General features: G+C 37.0%; 2 protein-coding genes across 5 annotated transcripts; one reads left to right on the top strand and one right to left on the bottom strand.

The window, feature by feature from the left end:
- Nucleotides 1-1,334: 1,334 nt before the first annotated feature.
- eif4ebp3l (eukaryotic translation initiation factor 4E binding protein 3, like) lies at nt 1,335-8,903 on the bottom strand. Its single transcript, XM_007229889.4, has 3 exons — nt 8,575-8,903; nt 2,712-2,885; nt 1,335-1,903 (listed from the first exon to the last, which is right to left on the bottom strand). Exons 1-3 carry the CDS (start codon nt 8,705-8,707, stop codon nt 1,872-1,874), a joined length of 339 nt encoding a protein of 112 aa, XP_007229951.1. The 5' UTR covers nt 8,708-8,903; the 3' UTR covers nt 1,335-1,871.
- Nucleotides 8,904-10,555: 1,652 nt separating this feature from the next.
- Nucleotides 10,556-20,523, top strand: hnrnph1 (heterogeneous nuclear ribonucleoprotein H1). 4 transcript variants are annotated; one of them, XM_007229884.4, is made up of 11 exons: nt 10,556-10,781; nt 12,357-12,457; nt 12,539-12,694; nt 12,795-12,938; nt 13,479-13,617; nt 14,714-14,892; nt 15,802-15,905; nt 16,649-16,784; nt 17,217-17,279; nt 17,404-17,502; nt 19,548-20,523. In XM_007229884.4, exons 2-11 carry the CDS (start codon nt 12,373-12,375, stop codon nt 19,649-19,651), a joined length of 1,209 nt encoding a protein of 402 aa, XP_007229946.1. In that variant the 5' UTR covers nt 10,556-10,781; nt 12,357-12,372; the 3' UTR covers nt 19,652-20,523. The 4 variants fall into 4 exon arrangements, with proteins under 4 accessions (XP_007229946.1, XP_049340421.1, XP_007229947.1 ...); XM_049484464.1 differs by having other exon boundaries at nt 19,544-19,631; XM_007229885.4 differs by having other exon boundaries at nt 17,217-17,300; nt 19,544-19,631.
- The last annotated feature ends 373 nt before the right edge of the window (nt 20,524-20,896 follow it).

Raw genomic sequence — 20,896 nt, 5'->3', positions numbered from 1 at the left:
ACAATGCTTTGTGGTAACTTTGCATCCCAAAACGTTTTCCCACTAAATTTTAATCATAAAAACTAACATTTTAAAATTATCTGTTCTAGAGGCATTTTTATGAATCAATTCATCCCAATTTTATTTCTTAGGGGCATTTAATTGACTTTTTTTTCTTAATAGTAGAAATTTTACTGCTTTTTAAAAGAGTGTAAATGCAGGATTAAGCTATTATAATGTACACTTTCTTGATTTATATTTCCACTATTTTGCACAGTTTTTGCATAGCTGTTTTGAATTGTGGGAAACTAATGACTATAAAGAAAACAGCATTAAGTAGTGGGTAAGACATGCAGCTAATTCTAGGCAAATATGGGCAAATTAATGTAAAATGACTTTATACACAATTTAGAGATTCCATTATCCATGCTGTGGTCCTACAGACCATTATACTGGATTATTGCTAATGATGGGTTTCCACATACTAACACCTACTTTTCTCCTGGACTGCGACTGAGATTAAAACTGAGCGTTGTGGTTTTAGGTCAGTGGGAGAATTATTTTTAGTAACTGACCTGTTTAGTAAATGTCTGTCTGTCAGCCAGGGGGCTTCAGATTTCCTCCTGCCTGGAATGCAGAATCATAATTTTAGACAGGCTTCTCGTCATTAGACGGCATATTAAGTGTTAATGAGTTTATGAATACGCTACCTTTTGGTGTTTCATTTTTTGATTATTGTATGTAGACTTCAGAATACACAGAAATCATATTTTCCATCTTAATCATTATTATTTTAGCTTTTCCCATCATGCATGGGTTCACTCTGTCATGGTAAGCTTAAGATTTACCTCAATTAAATACTGATATAAATATTACTTTCTTAAAGGGGCAGAGATGACAGTGGTCAGTTAATTCTTGGTCACTTTTAAATAGTTATTTTTATGAAAATTAATTAAAATCCCTAAATTATTATAATAAAACATGAATGTATAGAACATCCCCAAAGCTTTTTCATTTGCTAAAACATTGTTTAAAAAAATGATTTAAACACTTCTATTTATTCAGCTTAACTAAACAGCACTGTGGACATGGCAAAACCCCACCCGCTACATCAGAGAAAAGTGTAAAAAATGTAGAAAAAGTTCTTTAAATTGAAGTTGACATTATTTGGTAGGTGTAATGTGTTCATTTAGAGTAAATCTTGGAAAAAATATTACTACACAGCTTTTGTATAAAATTTAAACAACTATGTTGAAACACAAATGGCTGATGAATATAATACTGATTAATATGTTTTATACAGGTTGTTTACTATAGTACGTTTACATATCCAAAAACCAGACACCAAAAGAAGCTTCCACTTTTTTCCACATATTTTAATAAAATCCCATATGTGTCAATTTATTTAATGTAACAAAAACAGAAATGTAGACAAATGGCATTCCAGTAAAAACAGTGAAACACTGTTGTTTATAAAAGGGTGTATACTGGTACACTGTCTAAAGGATGGATTCAGTTTGGCAAACTGCTGTAAATATTAATTTGGCACATTTTCTGCATTACATTAGTCAAAAGACTTTAGTCAAAAGGCAGATGTGAATGAATTCTTCATTATATTTGCCATCACCCGCTCCCCTTCCCAAGAAATTAATAACACATTTCCCATTAAAAAAATACAAAGTGTCATATGTACAATAGGAAACAGTGAGAGGATGTGCGCACACATCCACAGTCTCTTTTTCTTTAAAAACGGATCACTGCTGTAAATAAAACACCCGCTCCTGCTGTTTTTCCCTGTAAAGGAAGCTACAGAACACAGTGAGAGTTGGTTACGGGGAAACTTAGCAGCGTCCAGACAAAATGCAGAACTCCACAGGAGGCAGATCAGAGATTCAAATGTCCATTTCAAACTGGCTGTCTTCAGCTGTAAAGATAAAGAGAACATAATAATCTTAACCAATTTACTCAAATGTTATTCATCTTAAGACTCATATAATATTATTCACATTGGCATTACTGAATAACAGATCTTTTTTTTTTTTTTTTTTAAGATTTTGCAAGATTATTATTATTACTATTATGATTTATGAAGTCCTTTTCTTGTTTATTTTGATTTTAAAAGACAATGTAAATAATAATAAATGTTATGTTAAAACGTTTTATTTAGACTTTAATTAGATAAATACTTAAAACAAGTAAAAAAGAATGAAAAAAGTAATGGACAGAGCAGACCAAAATATTAACTTTTTATATTATAAAAACAATGGATTTTAAATGAACTATTTTTGCTGACTGTTTTCCATATATTGGCTGTATGTGTAATACTGCACAGAATTTTTTTTTTTTTGAGGAGGTTTTATTTCAGTGGCCTTTTAAAGTTTAAAGTGACACAAGAAACCACTACTCTGGAACAGTCACTAGGTGGAGCCCCTCGTGCATCAGTAGAACCCGCTGGAGTGACGCTGTAGTCCGGCAAAAATAGAAAGTTTGACCCACATAGAGGCAGCTGCACATAGTATGTGACTCCTGCTGCTGCTTCTGTAACACTGGCTGGGATTGCACCATAATGTGTAGACAAGATAAACGCTTTATCAGCACAGTCACAATCTTTCAGTCATGTGCTTAAGTGATCAGAAAAACACAGTGGGAGCACCTTAATCAAATCATTTATCACAGAAAGACCTGCAGACTACAGCACTTCACTATACTACTGTTTTTAAGATTTACTTTACCTGCCAGGTCTTTGTCCTCCTCCAGCTCTTCTTTCAGCTCCTGCAGTTTGCCCAGAGGATGATTGGAAGGAACGGTCACTCCTGGAATCTGGGGCAGGCAGCAGGGTGGGGTGCGCGCAATCGGAGAATTCCTACAGTCCAGCAGGAACTTTCTGTCATAAATGATTCGAGTGCCTGTGGAGAGACGGGAGTGTAAATTTATGACAGCAAGTAGATGCTTCAGACTGGACTGTAGTCTAGATAAAGACTTTCTTGGGGTGCAGCACGAGTGCTACTCATTTATTAAAGACGTCAGAGTTTGTATCAACCCTGTAATAACAACATAAATCTTATATTAACCATATAAAACCCACAATGACCATGAACTCCACAGCAACCATATACAATTCATAGCAACACTATAAACCCCACAGCAACCATATAAACTCCATAGTATGAACTCCACAGCAGCCATATCAGCCTTACAGTAATTTTAGAAATTATACTGCAACCTTAAAAACTTTGTAGCAGCAATACAAACCCTATATTAACACTTTAAACCCCATAGAAACATAAACCCCACGGCAACCATACCAACAAGACAGTAACCTTAGGAATCCTACTGCAAATGTTAAAATCCTCACAGCAACCATATAAATCATGCAGAAACCTTATAAACCTTAATGCAACCTTATTTACCATATGAATCACAATGCAATCATATAAAACCGAAGTAACCACACACACCCAAAAACTGTATACACCCATAGTATCCGTATAAATCCTACAGCAACCATACTATGAACCATGCAGCATGAACCCTATCTCAACTTAATAAACCCTGCAGCAACTGTACAACCCCCAGTAACCATATAAACCCCCTAGTGACCATGTGAACCCCACAGCAACCATGGAAACCCTACAGTAACTGTACATACGCTACTGCGACCATGTAAATCCTGCAGCAGCCATACAAATCCTACACTGAGCAAATAAACCCTGCAATTATGAACTGCAGCAACCTGAACAGCAGTAATCATATAAGCCCAAAAGTAGCCATTTAAATTTAGCAGTAACCTTACAAACGATACAGTAACCCTGTTATACCTACAGTAACGATCTAAACCTTACAGCAACCATATAAATCCTATATTACCGCATTATTAGAATACGATCCAATACTGTTTGTACTATTTGCTTTGTTGGTAAGGAAGCCAGCAAACCATGTGGCCCTATAAGTATAAGACCCCTCTGATCATGATCATAAAGCACAGACTGTAAGAAACAGTACAAAGTAAAGCCTTGTAAACTAGCTGATGGAACTTGGACTGCTCCAGTGCATAGAGTACAGTTAAGAATACAGGTTTTGGGGTGCACACTTACAATCTGATCTGCTGTAGTTCAGAATTTGCATCAACATTCCAACCTGACAGAGGAGAAAGCACTTGTAAAACCTGCTCTTATCTGTTCTATATGAAGAGGGTGTTTACCATAAGCTATTCCACATCACAGAGAGACCTGTAAACCGCTAGACCTCTAAATGGGAACAAAGGTTAAAAACTTCACAGAAAAACAGTCTAGACCTTTAGTCTTTAATGTTAAATAGGATTTTGGCTGAGGTTTATAGAATTGTGCATGATTAAATAATTAAAATGTGAGAACTGAATGTGTAAAATGTGTAACCCAAACACACATCTTCCTGTGTTTACTTTATTAACCCTGCCCAGAAAGCAGACAGCATGCTCACATGATTTGATGTGACCCGTTGTTACATATTGTCATGAAACCAAACTAAGAAGGGAAACTCTCCAAGATAACAAACTTGGTAACTTATTTGGAAAAAAAAACTACAGGTGTGAAAATCACCCTGAATGTTGAAACTAAATAGGTTTCATCTTCTAGCTGAGTTACTTTCACATTGTGACTAAATTTGCTTTTTAAAAAAGCTGCAGCGGGAAGTTTGGGTGTTACATCATGTTGACATCATGCTGATTCTGTGAGATTATTTGACAGTTGCAAAGAAACTCATATGAACAGTTTTTCTATTGTCTAATTACCAAAGTACATGTAAATGTGTTTTGGATTACTAAACATCCTGCAGTAATCAGATTATGACAAGCATGTAAATGCACTCACTGTTTTAAAGAACACTTAGTATTAAAGCAAAATAGTTCCAAAAGAAAAATGACTTTAAATGTTTCTTGTCTATCTGGTTAATAGTAAATAAAACCCTTTTACCTCACATTTCACATAAAACTAAGTGCCAGATCATAATGTTCATAATAAAAAAAAAATCGCAAAAGGTTTTGAGAAAATATATAAACATAATATTTGTTGTACATATTTTTAAATGTTTGTTTGCCATTTATGTGCATGCACTAAATATTCTGCACTTAAGTTTTGTGATAGAAGTTTTGTTTTTACATTCCTTTTTTTGTTACATTATTATTTGGTCTTGGTAATTCACTGTTTACAAAATGGAGAAACGTATATAGATTTTTTGGGTTTTAACTAAATTTATATTAAAATAAAATTTCAGCTCATTTTATTGCAGTAATATATTCTTAAAAAAACAATGTTGTATCATATCGACATGAATATATATTAGGGATAAACTGCCCAGCCTTAGTGTCCAAACACTTTGGGAGCAATGTTGAAACTGAAGTTATTAAATTATCTTAATCTTCTAACTGGTACATGTTCATACTGTGTCTCGAATAGTTTTAAAAAAGTTTTTTTTTTATAAGTTATGAGTTTTACATGAGGTTTATGTCACATAGTATTTATTTTAATGGCTGGTTGCAAATGAAAAGATAGATTATTCACCTACCCATATAAAGTTTTCCAAGATCTAATTACCAAAGTTCATGTAAACCTATTTTGTGTAATACTGAGAAACTCTGATGTTCTGCAGTAAACAAATTATGAAATGCATGTAGACGCACTTACTGTTTTTAAACCTGCTTCAAAAGTATGGTATCTATTCTTGCATTAGGGCTTCATAATGTAATAAAGCATAAAAAAGTTTGTAAAGAAAACTTATTTTTATGTACTCACACTATTTTACCAGGCAAGTTCTCTAGTTTCTTAATTTAATATGGTAAATAAAAAGTAAATGACTTTACATTTCACCTCAAACCAATCAAATACTCTAAGTAACTCTATTTACATCTAAACTCTGAAAATATGCAAAATCTAATGCAGAAAAAAATTAACTAAGAACTGCTCCCAGTCCTGGAAGAGGGAATGAGGGGGAGCCCACGAGGCCAGACTTGGCACTCCTAAAGGAGTTCTAGGAAATCTGAGCACATGTGCAGTCTGGAAGGAGGGAGCCATTTTGAGATGGCTCAAGCACATGGTGAGAAGGCGAGGCCTCAACATGTTCACAACACATAAACAAACAGCACACACACGGTAGGCCCAGTATGTTCAAGTAGGTCCATTATAGCGCACACTCTCGAGGGGCCCGGGCTAGAATGCAGTGCAGGGGGGCGTGTTTGATAAACAGCTTCAAAAGTGTAGTGAGCAGCTTTGTGGTTGGCTAAAGTTTGACCTGTATGAGGGGTGGTGCTGTTCAGAGCCATACTGTACCCATACACTAGATTGCAGGCTGAAAAACATGTTATGCAATCTCATCTATATTTTGTGCAATGTGTTCTAGACAAAAGGGGTCTTGAGAGAAGAGGGCAGTGAGCAGACTTAGCTAAATGAAGCAAAGTCAACTACTGTCCTTGTTAGCTGTTTGAGCAGGTCTTTTGTTAACAGTAAGGTTTTTTTTTCACTTCTGGTGTAAAGTGTACTTTGGGTGTAGTGAAACATGATAACGAATACACACTTGTTGAATAGCCCACCTACGTTCGTCCCCAGCATTCCAATATACAGCACTTTTAGCTGAAGCTCAAACCAGGCTTACAATTCCAACAATAGGGGCATTGCGTTGTTGCCCTTGCAAAGCAATCCCTATTTAAAAAAAAGAATGTATATATACACACAGTACCTTGAGACATGCTCAGAAATGTGTGAATTCCAGGTGTTGCTTAAAATATCTCTATAATATTCATGCCTTTCAAATTCACCTGAACACTTTCAAAATTCCCAGTGGCTTCTTTTAAATGTCAGGGCCTTCGGAATTCTATCAATGAAAAGTGGAGCTACTTTGAGCTAGATAATGTTGTAAAAAGGGTTACTTCTTGCTTGGGTATTGCTATGCCGCCATCACTTGCATTGTAGCTAAGCCTGTTGGGAGCATTGGCAATACTGGGGGCAAACAAAGGTGGACAGACACGTTTGTACTAATTATCATGTTCTACTACACCCCATTTCTGTTTTCTACCAGATTTCTCCTTTAATGCTGTTCCTTAAGGTAAGGGTAAAGAAGAAACAGGGCCTACCACAATGCACTTGGACCCCTATTGCCATTTGTGTGTATACTGTAATCCTAATAACTTGCTTGTGACTTCCTATTGCATACTATTCAATCTGAAATGTAATTTGTGGAAAATCAGTTGAACACGCTCTCAATTCAGTCTCAATCTGATTTAGTTAAGCATATCTAAATTCCACTAAGCAAACTAAAGAAAACCCTTCCACATGGAGGCATCCAAGTTCCATTTCCCAGTATGTATGTCTGGGACAAGACGTTCAGTTATCCCTGAAATGCAGCAGCTGTGCAGAGAGGGAGGATCCATTCCAAGTAAAATCCCTCCCACTTGTTCTCTGTACTGCTGCTGTGGCCATTTGTTAAGCACAGTACAGTACAGTACAGACAAAGGAATAGACGAGGAGAGTAAAAAAAGGAGAAAAACAAGAGTAGGGTGGAGTTAGGTTCGGGTTCGTTACAGGGGTCAACTGTTTGTTTTGACCTGATTAGATCACCTAGCTGCACTAAGCATTACCAGCTGTGCCTCTGTGATATCCACAAGCAGTAAACAGACAGATAACGTTATGTAATCAATGTGTCTGTTTAACTGTCTTGTGTGTAATAAGGACAAAGGATAGGACCTATAGACCAACCTATAGAACCAACCACTGTATTATGCATTAATTCTTATCAGTGTCTTACACACTGTTTTGACCCATGCTGTTTTTGTGGTGCTCTGTACATGCTTTGTTTACTGTAACATGCCAACTTAAACACTAATGCTAATAATAAGTATTTCTGATAATATCACTAGTAATAGTCACCACATGCTTACCAAAACACACAATACATACTTGATCGATATTATATTTATACTTTATAGCTTCATTTTCATATAATTAATTTTATTTTGTGTATATTTAGACAATATATACATTTAATGATACTTATATCCGGTCCTCTCCTCTATGCTGCAGTAATATTGCAAATTTCTTTATCACCATTGACCAAAGCATGGACAATAAGACAAGCAGGTGAAGATGCATTTCTGCTCATCAAAAATCTACAAATAAGACATCTTGTGGTGATCAGTAGCGCCAAACTGAAGACTGTTGATCTAAACAAGTGTTATTATTATTATGAAGTTCACAAAGTTCAACAAATCCATGTGCTCACGAGTCCCAGAGGCTGAAGCACTACTTTATACCACCTTTCACAACAGAACCAAACAAGAATAGTTTTCACACTGAACAAGAAAAAAGTACTACACCTTAGACTACGAAAAAAATGACCATACAATAAAATACCACACACACTTTATGAAACCATAGAACCAACCTATTGCATTTTTTTTAAGAAATGAAACTAACACTAAGCTAAATTAAGGTCAATCTAAGCCCTCATAAACAGTCCCAGTGTATCATGTGTCCACTAGGGGAAACTAATTACCCTCCCCTGCTTCAGAAGAGGGAACTTCTCTGTCTTTTTTAAAGGTGGTGGAGATCATACAGTGTCTCAGCTTACCCCCGGGTGTGGTGGAGAACAGGGTACCCCCAGGTGTCTGGCTGTAGCAGTCTGGAAGTTGGGACCAGTCCTTGAGCTGCAGAACACGAGTTGGGATGGGGCAGCTCTTGCTCTTCTCTGTGTTGGTGGACATCGTGGAGTTTTTAATGCAGTGAACAAAAAAAATGTTTTTTGGAAAAAGCTCTCAAATCAGGTTTAACCCAACGTGTCCTCTGCCCGCTGTTCTTTGTTCTTCTTACTTCCTGTTTTAAGAAATATCCTTTTCTTAAAACTTCATTTCTCCACACAAAACTTGGCACCGAATCAGTTGACAACGACGACCACGCTATTTTAAACCCCCGTTTGTTTTCCACCCGTATTCGCACAAGCCCCACCCACTCCAGGCCTACAATTGGCTAGCGCTGTACTCGTACTGCGCCGTGATTGGTTTTTACAGCCCTGTACTTGTAAAAAATAAACTTATAGCCAATCCAAGCGCACAACGTGAGCCTCACTAACCAATTACTGCTTACGGAAGGCGGGACCTTTCAGAAAACAGGTGGTGAGCAAGAACAGGCGCTACGTGACACGGACCATGTGACTGACAGGCTGAAAAAAACAATCCGCGGTTGCCAGATCAGGCCGTAAATCAAATCCGCATGCAGTGCACGTCTGTCTGTAGTGTGAGGACTATTTAAAGAAAGCACACACACACACAAAAGTGCACAAGTTTATTTTTGGCAGAGTACCCTAATATTATGCCAAAAAGCAAGTATAATATTAATAATATCAAACTATTAGTGATGTTATTTTGAAGATAAATGGATGACATTAGGACATAAGAATCTCACTCAATTCATGGGTACTCTAAATTGTGCAATGGGTTTTCTCATGTAATAAAAACTGCTAAAGCATTATAAAAATGTATTAATGGACTACTTCTTTTGTACACAAGTGTATTGTTACTGTTTCCCTCATGTATTAAATGTACACACAGTTTATATATTGTGCTTTATACGTTATGTTCAAATTATTTGATATCTTTATTTGTTAAGTTACATATGTTATACAGTACCAGTCAACGGTTTAGACACACCTTCTCATTAAATGTTTTTTCCCCTACATTGTTTATAAATAATGAAGTAATCCAGACTATGAAGAAACACATAAGTTATCATCTAGTAAACGTAACGTTTTAAACAAACAAAAATACGATACATTAAACATTTAGATTCTCTTATCTGGGGTGCTGTTAATTTGTGGTTTCAGTGTAAGTCTGATGAACTTATCCTGTGCAACAAAGGTAACTCTTGGATGTCCATTCCTGGGCCTCTTCTGATGAGTGCCAGGTTCATCATAGCGTTTTTCATGGTCTTTGCAAAAGCACTTAAGAATACTTTCTTAAGTCTGTGAATTGACTGGCCTTCATTTCAGTATTATAGTGTAGTTGAGAACGTCTCCCTCATAAAGATGTACAAAACTATCATCTAAGCAAGAAGTGCCTACTTTGTAGAATCTAAAATATAAAACATATTCTGTTTTGTTTGTTTGTTTGTTTATAATTTCAATATTTGGATGATATTAGTATTATTTTACAATGGAAAATGTAAGGTGTGTCCAAACTTTTGACTGGTCCTGTATATAGTTTTATTTATATTTTAGAATTATTTAGGTGGACGCTTTATGTCCATATGCTAAACCAAAACCTATTTGTATCATTTTTCGTTATTATTATATTGACGTGTAGAATGATGGTCAAATATAGCCTTTATTTTTATTTTAGCACAAGGCTGCAGCCTAACAAGAGGGAAGAAATTGAAGACTTTCATAATATAACCAGTTAAGGTATGTTAAATCAAAGTTTTTTTTTTCATTTTGCATTAGTGGAAGCAAACGTAGATACTAAAACTGAATTAAAATAAAATAAATATAAGCAAAAGGGCCACAATGAGTGCAGTAAATTTGCTCCAGTTTGTTCAAAAATCTATAACACAGACTCCGGTCAACAGACAGCAGGGGGCTGTGCTGCACTCTCACCCCGCGACCAACACAAAGAAACGGGCTTCATCACACCACCTCTTTTCCCATTTTACAGCTTATTGCTCTTGAGTTATTTAACTTCAGTATAAAAACTACACATTTTAAAGGTCTTAGAGGTTAACCGACTGATTTAAAGAGTCTCTAATCCTCTTAATTTGTGGAGTTTTGTCGACTGGTGGATACACACGGTGGGTATCTGTGTGTGTGTTTCAGATACGCTAGCTTCAAACGCTATCTAGCATAATTTAGCAGCATAGCATTTGCTAGCTAGCTAGGTTAGCCTACCGGCGAGGGTTTTGACCTCTTTAGTTTATCTATTTTTTGGTGGAACTTGCTACTGTTAGACACTAATATAACCATATTCTTGTCATTTTACACTTATTAAAGCATGCTTTGGGGGTATACTCACACAGTACTGACAGTAAAATGCTGGAGTGTGCTAAGCTAGCTGTATAGTTATGCTGTTAGCTTAACCTGTCATTTTCCGCAGGTCTGTGCATACCTAACCAACAGGTTTCTCTCAGTAAAATAATTATAATATAATTATTCACTTAATATCGATTAGGTGTCGTATGAACGCTTTTATATGTTGTAAATTAGCAATATAAAGGGTTATATTATTATTTTCTTCTTTAATCAGTTAACGTTAGTGATGCTGAGCTAAACGGTGGTTACCTAGTTAACCTAGTTAGCTTTATCTGTCTAAGGAAAGTTATTTTGGATAGCTAGTTCAGCTAATAGGTGAGTTGTTTTGTGATTTTTAAATCGCCCAGATAAGTATTGGTTATTTGTGTAAAGCAGCACATTTTTAGTACCTGCAGGTCTGGTCAGCAGATGGCCGCAAAAGCAGCTAACGTTACTGGATAACAGAGCTTAATAGGTCAGGTTTTAGGAGTTCTATTTTCCATAGAAAACAGAAAATAAATACATGATAATTGAGTTGAAATGGTATAGTATGGAAGCCCATTTCCGCCACCTGAAGAAAAAAAAACCGTCCTCAACTAAGTCATAATTATGATAGTAAGTCATAATTATGAGATAGTAAGTCATAATTATGAGATTAAAAAGTCATAATTATGAGATAGTAAGTCATAATTATGAGATAGAAAAGTCATAATTATGGGATAGTAAGTCATAATTATGAGATACTAAGTCATAATTATGAGATAGTAAGTCATAATTATGAGATAAAAAAGTCATAATTATGAGATAGAAAAGTCATAATTATGGGATAGTAAGTCATAATTATGAGATAGTAAGTCATAATTATGAGAAAGTAAGTCATAATTATGAGATAATGAGTCATAATTATGAGATAGTGAGTCATAATTATGAGATAGTGAGTCATATTTATGAGATAAAAAGTCATCTCATAATTATGACTTTCTAGCTCATAATTATGACTTAGTATCTCATAATTATGACGGTGGCGGAAATGGGCTTCCATAGTATAGACATAGTGTACAAAACACACAACGGCTTTTTTTTAGTCGGTGCTCTCAACAGGCTTATAATTCTAGCGATAGGGGCATAGCATTGCCAGTGCAAAGAAATCCCTATTTTTACACTATCAACAAGCTCAAAATAGCTACACACTTCATTGATAGAATTCTGAGTGTCCTGACATTTAAAACGAGGCACTGTGAACATTGAAAGTGCACAGATAGTTTATTTTAAAAAGAGTTAATATTAAGTCTCGATAATTGGTGCATAAGGTAATGATATGCCTCAATTAGTTATCTAACCAAACCCTTTTTTTTCAGAATCTCTATATTGAACATGGCAGATGGAGAAGGTTTTGTGGTGCGTGTGAGGGGTCTGCCGTGGTCTTGCTCTGCAGATGAAGTGCAGAGGTTCTTCTCAGGTCAGCTGAACATTAAACGCCTTATAATTCAACTTAACGTTTAGTTTTAACACGGGCTAACATAGGCTTGGCTTTTTCTAGAATGCAAAATTGCTAACAACGGCACGAGCATACACTTCACATACACCAGGGAAGGACGGCCAAGTGGAGAAGCGTTTGTGGAATTTGAAGGTGAGGACGACCTGAAAATTGCTGTCAAGAAGGACCGTGAGACCATGGGACACCGATATGTAGAAGGTAGGTGGTGATGGGACTTTAAGTGGGAGTTCTGGCAGAAAGAATAAAAGGGCTTCACTGTGCTCTGATCACATACTGACTGATACTTTTGTGGTTTCAGTGTTCAAGTCCAACAATGTGGAGATGGACTGGGTTTTGAAGCACACTGGTCCCAACTGCCCGGACACAGCAGGGGATGGCCTTGTTAGGCTTCGTGGTCTGCCCTTCGGCTGCAGCAAAGAGGAGATTGTACAGTTTTTTGCAGGTACGTCCACTAGTTCTTGTGGTTTGCATTCCATTCTTCAAACTCACAGTGCTTCACTGAATTTTAATTACCATACATAATCGTATTTTGCTGGAATGCTCAGTTTCACTGTTTCTGGACACTGGAGCAATATCTTTTGTTAATGTTAAAGCTTATTTTTTTAAATGGAATTACTGGAATTAATAAGAAAATGACCTAAACACACCACAATGGGTCACTGTTCTGTTTTTCTCAGATATATTCTTTTTTTCTTATTCATGAAACCCTGATTATTATGAATTTATAGCAAATTAATGGTTGCCTTAATGATGATTTGCTTGATTTAGAGAGAAAGGTAGAGAAAGTCCTGTAGGTTACTGACTACTCTCTCATATCAGTGACCCTTTTTCATTGTTAAAATAAGTAGTATATTGCACCCCATCTGGTATGTACATGTAACATCATTTCTCATTGACAATCCCTTAGCAAACTATAAATTCTTGTTAATGGGCTTGTGATTTAATATGTCCCCCACTGGGGTTATCTGTCCTTGGGTTAAAGGGTTGGAAATCGTGCCAAATGGGATAACATTGCCGGTGGACTTCCAGGGGAGGAGTACGGGGGAGGCCTTCGTGCAGTTTGCTTCACAGGATATAGCTGAAAAGGCTCTAAAGAAACACAAGGAAAGAATAGGGCACAGGTGGGGATGGTTGGTTGGTTGGCTGGATAAGTTGCTTTTCTTATGGTGTACACCTCTCAACAAATATGCACTGCAGAAATGGCAAGACGTTCTCTCAAACTGTAAGCAGTAACAATCCACACATAGCTTTCACAAGATGAGGCCCACGCTTCCACAAAGCCATAATGTGGCCATAATGATGTTCACCTTTGTTAGTGCTGAGTGAGGCATTGAAAAAGACTTTGATTGGACAGTCCCATGTGGGTTTGTAGGAATGTAACAAGTTGGCGGTCTCAGGAGCAGTCTTTTGCACACATTTTAAGTCTGTGGATTCTGCCTTGGTCTTGGAGGACATTTGGTGTTTACACTGCTCCCAACCCACCATATCCAGCTGATTGCAACAAGCCCTTCCTGAGTTAAAGGTAGTGTGTTAAAGTAGGTACACAGTGCACTAAATCGTGCAATGCATTTATTTTCCTTGACCAAGGTTAAAAACTGCTGCTTTAGGTGATAAAAGCCAATGGGGTACGACAATATTAAAATAAAATACAGTACTGACTTCTGTAAAAAATATTCAAAAGATCTTCAGTGATATGCTCACTCAGCACTAATCTAACATGTTAGGAATCTCTCAGTATTATATATTCTTTTTCTCTTACAATGAAGACTGCAGATCATCAGGACCCATTAACACAGGTAATAAATACTCAGACAAGAGTCAGACATGATGGACTAAAGTCTCTCTTCCTGCCATGCTCTCTGTCCTCTGCTATGACAGGGTGACAAACAGTGTTGTCACATAACAAGACTGTATCTCATGGTACCGGTAATGCCAGCTGATTGCATGAGTGGCCATAAGAAAAGTTGAATGAGGGTTGAATGAGACTCTTACAATGTAAGGATCCAATTCTTTTTATTTTGTTTTCGTTTTCATTTATACACAAAAAATGATGTCACTGAACGGAGTCATTGCCAGTTATTCAGTGCTCAAGTTGTTAGGGTGTATTATTTTGTTCAGAGGAACATTTTTAGCAGTCCAATTTCTGTGCACGCAGCAATGCTCTGTTGCCTCCAGTCTGTAGACCCTGGCTCCATCACCGTGTTTTGGCCCTCTTAGGTATATAGAGATATTCAAGAGCAGCCGTGCCGAGGTGCGCACCCACTACGAGCCCCAGAGAAAGGTGATGGGCATGCAGAGACCAGGCCCCTACGACCGGCCGGGTGGCGGCCGTGGCTATAACAGCATGGGCCGTGGGGTCTCGTTTGAGCGTGTGCGACGTGGCGGATATGGAGGAGGTATGTAGAAATGATTTTGGCTATTTCAATGTACAAACGTTTACAAACGTTTCTGTAATAAAAAAAAAAAAAAGAGCTCCTTATTTGCTCAGTACCACTCTAATATTAGAATAAATAAAAAGAACATTAAACCATACGAGCCCAGACCAAATTCTGAATATTGATGCCAAATAAAAAATTTAATCAGATAAATTCATTGAGCAGCTCATTCATGTGTTTTTCTTATGGTGGATACATGACTTAATATTTTCAGTTTTAAATCCTGATCTGACAAATGATGCAACAACAATTTCAGAACATGTAATTTAACATTTTATTTCAGGAATCAATAGTAGTTATAAGGAACATAAATAAAGCGTTTGAATTGTTAAAATTAACGGAACAGAGCTGTATTTTAAAAGGAGCTTCTGTTTTCTCCGGCACTAACCCAGCACTGTTACTACATTCAGTAAATAAGGTCTGAAGAATGAACACAGATTCACACACTGTCCTGTGATTAGGACCAGGATGTTCAGTCTGTGTAACTTAGGAACTTCATTAAGGACAATGTGCTGTAAGGAACTTGCTTCTTTCTTAAGAGGTTTGTGGCACATGTCTCTAAACTCTTTATGTAAAATAAGATTACATCATGTATGTCTCTACGTTTACTGAACCGTTAAGAAAAAAAGGTGTTGCTTACAAATTACATATCATGATTATTCAGTTACTGAATTGGTTGATCAGCACTTCATTATTTAAAAAGAAGTTAAAATTTAACAGGGAACCTGACTGTTCCCTGTCTGAATGTTTATCCAGCAAACTAAAGCCCAGGCCTGTTGCAGGTTTCAGTGTTTCTGGAGATCCTCGTGTTTAGTAATTCTCTATATTATTTTGCCATTAAGAGAGCACACACTTTACTCTGTGTTGCAGAAGGCCGTTATGGGGATGGAGGTTCCTCGTTCCAGAGCACAACTGGGCACTGTGTGCACATGAGAGGCCTTCCCTACAGAGCCACAGAGACTGACATATACAACGTACGTTTGTGCACATAGTTACCAGGGAGTTGTTTTCATGTTTTAAGTAGTCTTCTAGTCTCAAACACTTCAAATCAAATGTAGGATTTTGTAAACACAGTTATGCACATTTTCTTTCAAAGTCATACGAGTGCTGGATATTAATCCACACAGATTTCTCTCCTGAAAACTGTTTATTGGTGTGAGTAAAGCACTTCTGTTTATTAACAATAAGCTTAGATTTCCAGTATTTTAGCGTGGTTAGCAGCAGCACTAGCTGCGCGGTTATCAGCATTTAGTGCTAGTAAATGCTGCCCAACAGCGCTACACTAAGAAACCCTGAGTGTTCTGGAAAGTCAGGGCACGATCAGCTAGCAGTTCGTGCCACATAGCTTGTTTAACATGGTAAACACACAGGCTGTCTGATATACTCACCTCTGAACAGCGAAAGAGCTAGTGCTGCGGTGCTGCTCCAGCCTTGGTACTGGAGAAACTTCACTGAAACTCCTTTATAACGCTTTATTTTAGCATGTTTGCTTTACAGCTCCTTACAACCTGACTGGTAAAATTTATGTATATGGTGCACCGGATATTTAAGGCCTTATATTATAGGGCAGACTGATGATTTTTGGAAAAATGAAAGGATTTTAAGTGCACTTTATATTGCAAAAAGTCTAATATTAGTCATTAGTGTACAGCTTTTTTTTCCTTTTGCTTCCTTTTGGTGCAAAAGAAAAATGCACACAGTTTTGTCCAATCTGCAGTTCTTCTCTCCACTGAACCCGGTGCGTGTACACATGGAAATCGGCCCTGATGGGAGAGTGACTGGTGAAGCTGATGTGGAGTTTGCTACACATGAAGATGCTGTGGCTGCCATGTCAAAGGACAAAGCCAATATGCGTAAGTGTGCAGATTTTCTGGAGTATTAGAAAACTGTAAAAATGATTACAAAGGGTTACTTTATTTGGCTTGTAATAGGAAATATTACAAAATGAACTTTACTGCAGGTTTAGTGCCACCATGTGGAGTAATAAAGCAGTATCTTCAGTAAGTCAAATTCAGGGCAGTTAAAAATGAATTGCATATGCAAATCAATATTTGTGTCCCACCCCATCTCTGATTGTTTTATCAGCTGCTCTCTTGTACACTTGGCATTGAACAGGGATTGACATAAGACCAACACTGACTAGCTGACTGACCATTGTAAACATACCAGTGTTATCCACATCTTAATGGGATTTTAAACACCTCTGTCTTTTAAGGCAGAGAATCGAGAGATATGGAACAGCAGGGTATAAAGGCTGGAGTGACGCTCATCTTTTTGTCTTGCAGAGCATCGCTATGTTGAGCTGTTCCTGAACTCTACAGCAGGAGGTGGAAGCGGTGGATACGGAGGTCAGATGATGGGAGCAATGGGTTAGTCTCTTAGGGGTTTCAGTCATTTTAAGAGACCAAGTTTTGTCAATCCTGATCAAAGTGTGGCCATAACTACTCCTGTGTGTGTTCTTTTTTTCCTCAGGGAACCAGTCATCCTATGGGCACAGCAGTCAGCAGATGAGCTCCGGATACAGCGGAGGCTACAGCAACCAGAGCAGCATGGGAGGATACAGTGATTACAGTGAGTGTCGGCTCTAATGTACATGATATTTTAGATTTTTGTACAGAAAAATGTAGATACAGAGCTCACAATCACTACGTTTATTTTTATTTGATTTTTGATGATTTTGTATTAAATAAACATCACATAAAATTGCATTTATACATTACTTTTACAGAGCAGTGTCTGTAATTAATTATTAGACATATTTAGACATTGCAATTGGAATATAATGATTTAATATCATATAAGCATAAGGCAAATAAAATAAAACCACTTTTTAAACGAAGTAGACATACCATCTTATTCACGTTAATGCACTTTTCACGTAAACTAAACACAGTGGATAATATTTTATTCAAGTCTTCTATGTAAATTATTGTGACTAATATTTGTGGTTACAGTTAATCATGTATAAGTGATTACATCAAATAAAATTAAATATATAATCTACAAAATGGCCCGACATACTCTTCAGGGTCTTAAGCGGTTTTATGCTTATTAATTTAATAATAAATAATTTTTTATATAAAATAGTTTTGCTGTTGTAAATCTGTCCATTTCTGCTGCATCTATAACTTCACCTCTGATATTGTGGCCTCAGTTTTTCAACATCATCTGAGTATTATGTAGTAGTGGGCAGGAACATTCTGAATGTTATTATTTGCACTGCCTACCGGTTCCCACAACGATATATGATGCAGAAAAGCTTGTTTAAGGTTTTCTACCCAGCCCTCCTAAGCGCTGCTTCCATACACTTTTTATTAAAACCCTACAAAAAATGCCCCTATTTGAAATGTCATTGTTGACTAATCGCATTTATCACACTTCTTTTAAAGACTACTTTTATTCCCCTTGGCCTCCTTCTCTGTGCTCTATTGCTTAATGTACATCAACATTTGTAAGTCAGTTTGCATAGAAGCGTCCTCTAAATGTAATTTAACGTAACCTAACCCCCTTGATTTGGTTTTGCACAGGCAAAAACCTATAGTAAATGCACCCCAACAAACCATGCAAACGTGTGGTCTCCTCTAATTGATCAGACCTAGCTGGCACATGAGCAAGAAAGTAAATATAGCTTAGAAGGTTCTGTTTCAGACCAGCATGTGTATATGTGCAGTGTATAGCTGCTTTAACACTGAGTTGCACTTTAAAACTGTGTTTTCAAAGGGATGTCCACGCAGCAGGGAAGTTGCATGGCCATGAGCAGTGAACGCTGCACATACGAGGTTCAGTGTGTATACGGCTTAGCATGGAGCAGAAACAGATACAGCATTTGTTCATAGCTGTAGTAATTATTTGGCTAATATATCATATTAAACTTCACCTGAACAGCCATTTAGCTCCAAAAAAAAAACCATTCTCACCACAAACAAACTGCTCCAGAGTTGGTTTGGAACCAGACAGAGACCACCTCCTCTCGTTTTGGTTCACACGTGAATGTGATTTACTGTTTCCTGACCGAGTTACACTACAAATTACGATATATATGAAGTCGGAGAGTGGACAGCAGGGTGACAAATCACACGTGTGCAGACTTCAGGCAGGTGAGGTAAAACCAATTGGATCAGGAGCTGAGCCAGGGAAGCAGAGATGAAAGATATGACAAATGACTAATCGGAACCACTTTAAAATAAGACTGCTTTTATAAAGGGTTTATAAATAGTTCACAATTAGTTTATTAATGGTTACTAATTAGGTTGTAAATGCCTTAAAAATGGTTAATAATCAGTTATAACACATACGTAGAAATGGCAACAATATAGATGGCTGTGGGTTCACTATTTGCAACAACAGGTCATTGTTGCCCTTTCTACGTATGTGTTAAAACTGATTATGAATGATTTTTAGGGCATTTACAACCTTATTAACAACATTAATAAACTAATTGTAAACCATTTATAAACCCTTTATAAAGGTAGTCTTATTTTAAAGTGGTTCCAAATAATCTAATCCATGACTAATCAAAAAAACTAATCGTTACATTTGTCAACCACCAAAATAGTTCTTTACAGCCCTGCTATGAACTCGCTGGTCCTAAAGTGTGTATTTCTCCCTCCTGTCAGGTAATCAGGGCGGAATGGGCAGCAGTTACTATGGTGGGGGCAGCCGTGGCTCGATGGGGATGAATGGACTGAACAGCAGCATGGGCGGAGGCTGGGGCATGTAGCTTCTGCCACTGTGGATTTCAGTCTGTGTGATTGATGAGTGACTGGTGACCAGCGTGATTCCCGTTTGTTTGTGTGTAGTTTCCAGTTGTTTTCCTTTTGATTTTGAGCTTTTTATTGTTATTGTTCTCCTATTTTACCTTATATGGAGGATCATTTGGACTTTTTCTTTTGTTAGTTGTTTTTCTTTCAGGGCGTCTTTTACAACTTCTCAAATCTCTGGAGGTATTGTGTACATTTATGCTAAAAAAGGTGCCTGTAAAGTAGTTTAAATGTTTTTATATGCACAAATGATCTTTTTGAAGAGTTCTGTTTTGTTTTTTTGGGATGCTGAAGCTCTGTACTGTTCTGAAGCACGTCTGCTGGAGCACACAGGGAGGTGTAGCTATAGCTTAAGATGCATGTGATAATTGTTTTGATAGCTCGCTCTTCTCCCTCTGCTGTTTTTGATTACATTTATTTTTTGTGATGTGCTGCACAGAATGAGTTCGCATTTTCGTTTTCTGACATGGACTGATTTCTTTTGCTGGAGCAGTGTTTATTAAAATGTACAATTCTATAAAAACAAAGTCCATACATTTTAAACATGATTGCAAATTTCTAAACAGTGCATCGAGAGAGAAAACATTATACATTCTAAAATAGGCTTTTGTACTTACAGAGCATTTGTTTAAAAAGTTATTTGTGTTATAAAAGATTTTCTTCTTTTGAGTAGCGTAAGTGTGCGAACAAGTGAATGCCAGAACAGCCTGGAAAGAGTTACATTCATCTCCATATCACACTTTTCTCTTTCTTTACTAATCATTGTGTCTCTGTTTTGACATTTTTGTGTCCCAAGGACAAATAAAAGAATGAATGCTTTTGTTTAAACTTCGCACTGTTCATTTTAGTATTGTTTGTTTGGTCCTATGTATTGAGATCGACTATTGATACACAAGTGAGTATTTGAAGCCTCTGACATGCACAACGTGTAAGCTTTAGGTTTATGGCACAAACATGTACACTGAGAACCATTTAGTATTAATTTCAGCCTGTACAGTCTCTACAATCCTTTAACACTGTAAAAGCTGCCTTCTGTAAGATTCCTACTCTTAGTTTGTGGCTGTTGAAGTGTTCAGTTCAATAGAGGAATAGAGTTTAAGAACAATCTCTGACTGAATTTTGTCCAGTATGACAAGGGACCTGTTTACACTTTCCATGTGTTTTGTATCCAGATATGATCTGGATTTATTTTGACTGGATTCTGC

The sequence above is a fragment of the Astyanax mexicanus genome, chromosome 10 (assembly GCF_023375975.1).
Source record: "Astyanax mexicanus isolate ESR-SI-001 chromosome 10, AstMex3_surface, whole genome shotgun sequence".
Classification (NCBI taxonomy): Eukaryota; Metazoa; Chordata; class Actinopteri; order Characiformes; family Acestrorhamphidae; genus Astyanax; species Astyanax mexicanus.
The sequence above is the reverse complement of the archived record's forward strand: the minus strand, read 5'-3'. Positions and strand labels throughout refer to the sequence as shown.

Bases quoted from the DNA above. Each gene is read 5' to 3' on its own strand.
- eif4ebp3l (XM_007229889.4), bottom strand. From the start codon at position 8,707: ATGTCCACCAACACAGAGAAGAGCAAGAGCTGCCCCATCCCAACTCGT. The intron at 2,886-8,574 runs GTAAGCTGAGAC...GTCTCTCCACAG, and splicing joins GTTCTCCACCACACCCGGGG to GCACTCGAATCATTTATGAC. The intron at 1,904-2,711 runs GTAAAGTAAATC...TTATCTTTACAG, and splicing joins GGAGGACAAAGACCTGGCAG to CTGAAGACAGCCAGTTTGAA.
- hnrnph1 (XM_007229883.4), top strand. From the start codon at position 12,373: ATGGCAGATGGAGAAGGTTTTGTGGTGCGTGTGAGGGGTCTGCCGTGG. The intron at 12,458-12,538 runs GTCAGCTGAACA...GGCTTTTTCTAG, and splicing joins AGTGCAGAGGTTCTTCTCAG to AATGCAAAATTGCTAACAAC. The intron at 17,301-17,403 runs GTTAGTCTCTTA...TTTTTTCCTCAG, and splicing joins TCAGATGATGGGAGCAATGG to GGAACCAGTCATCCTATGGG.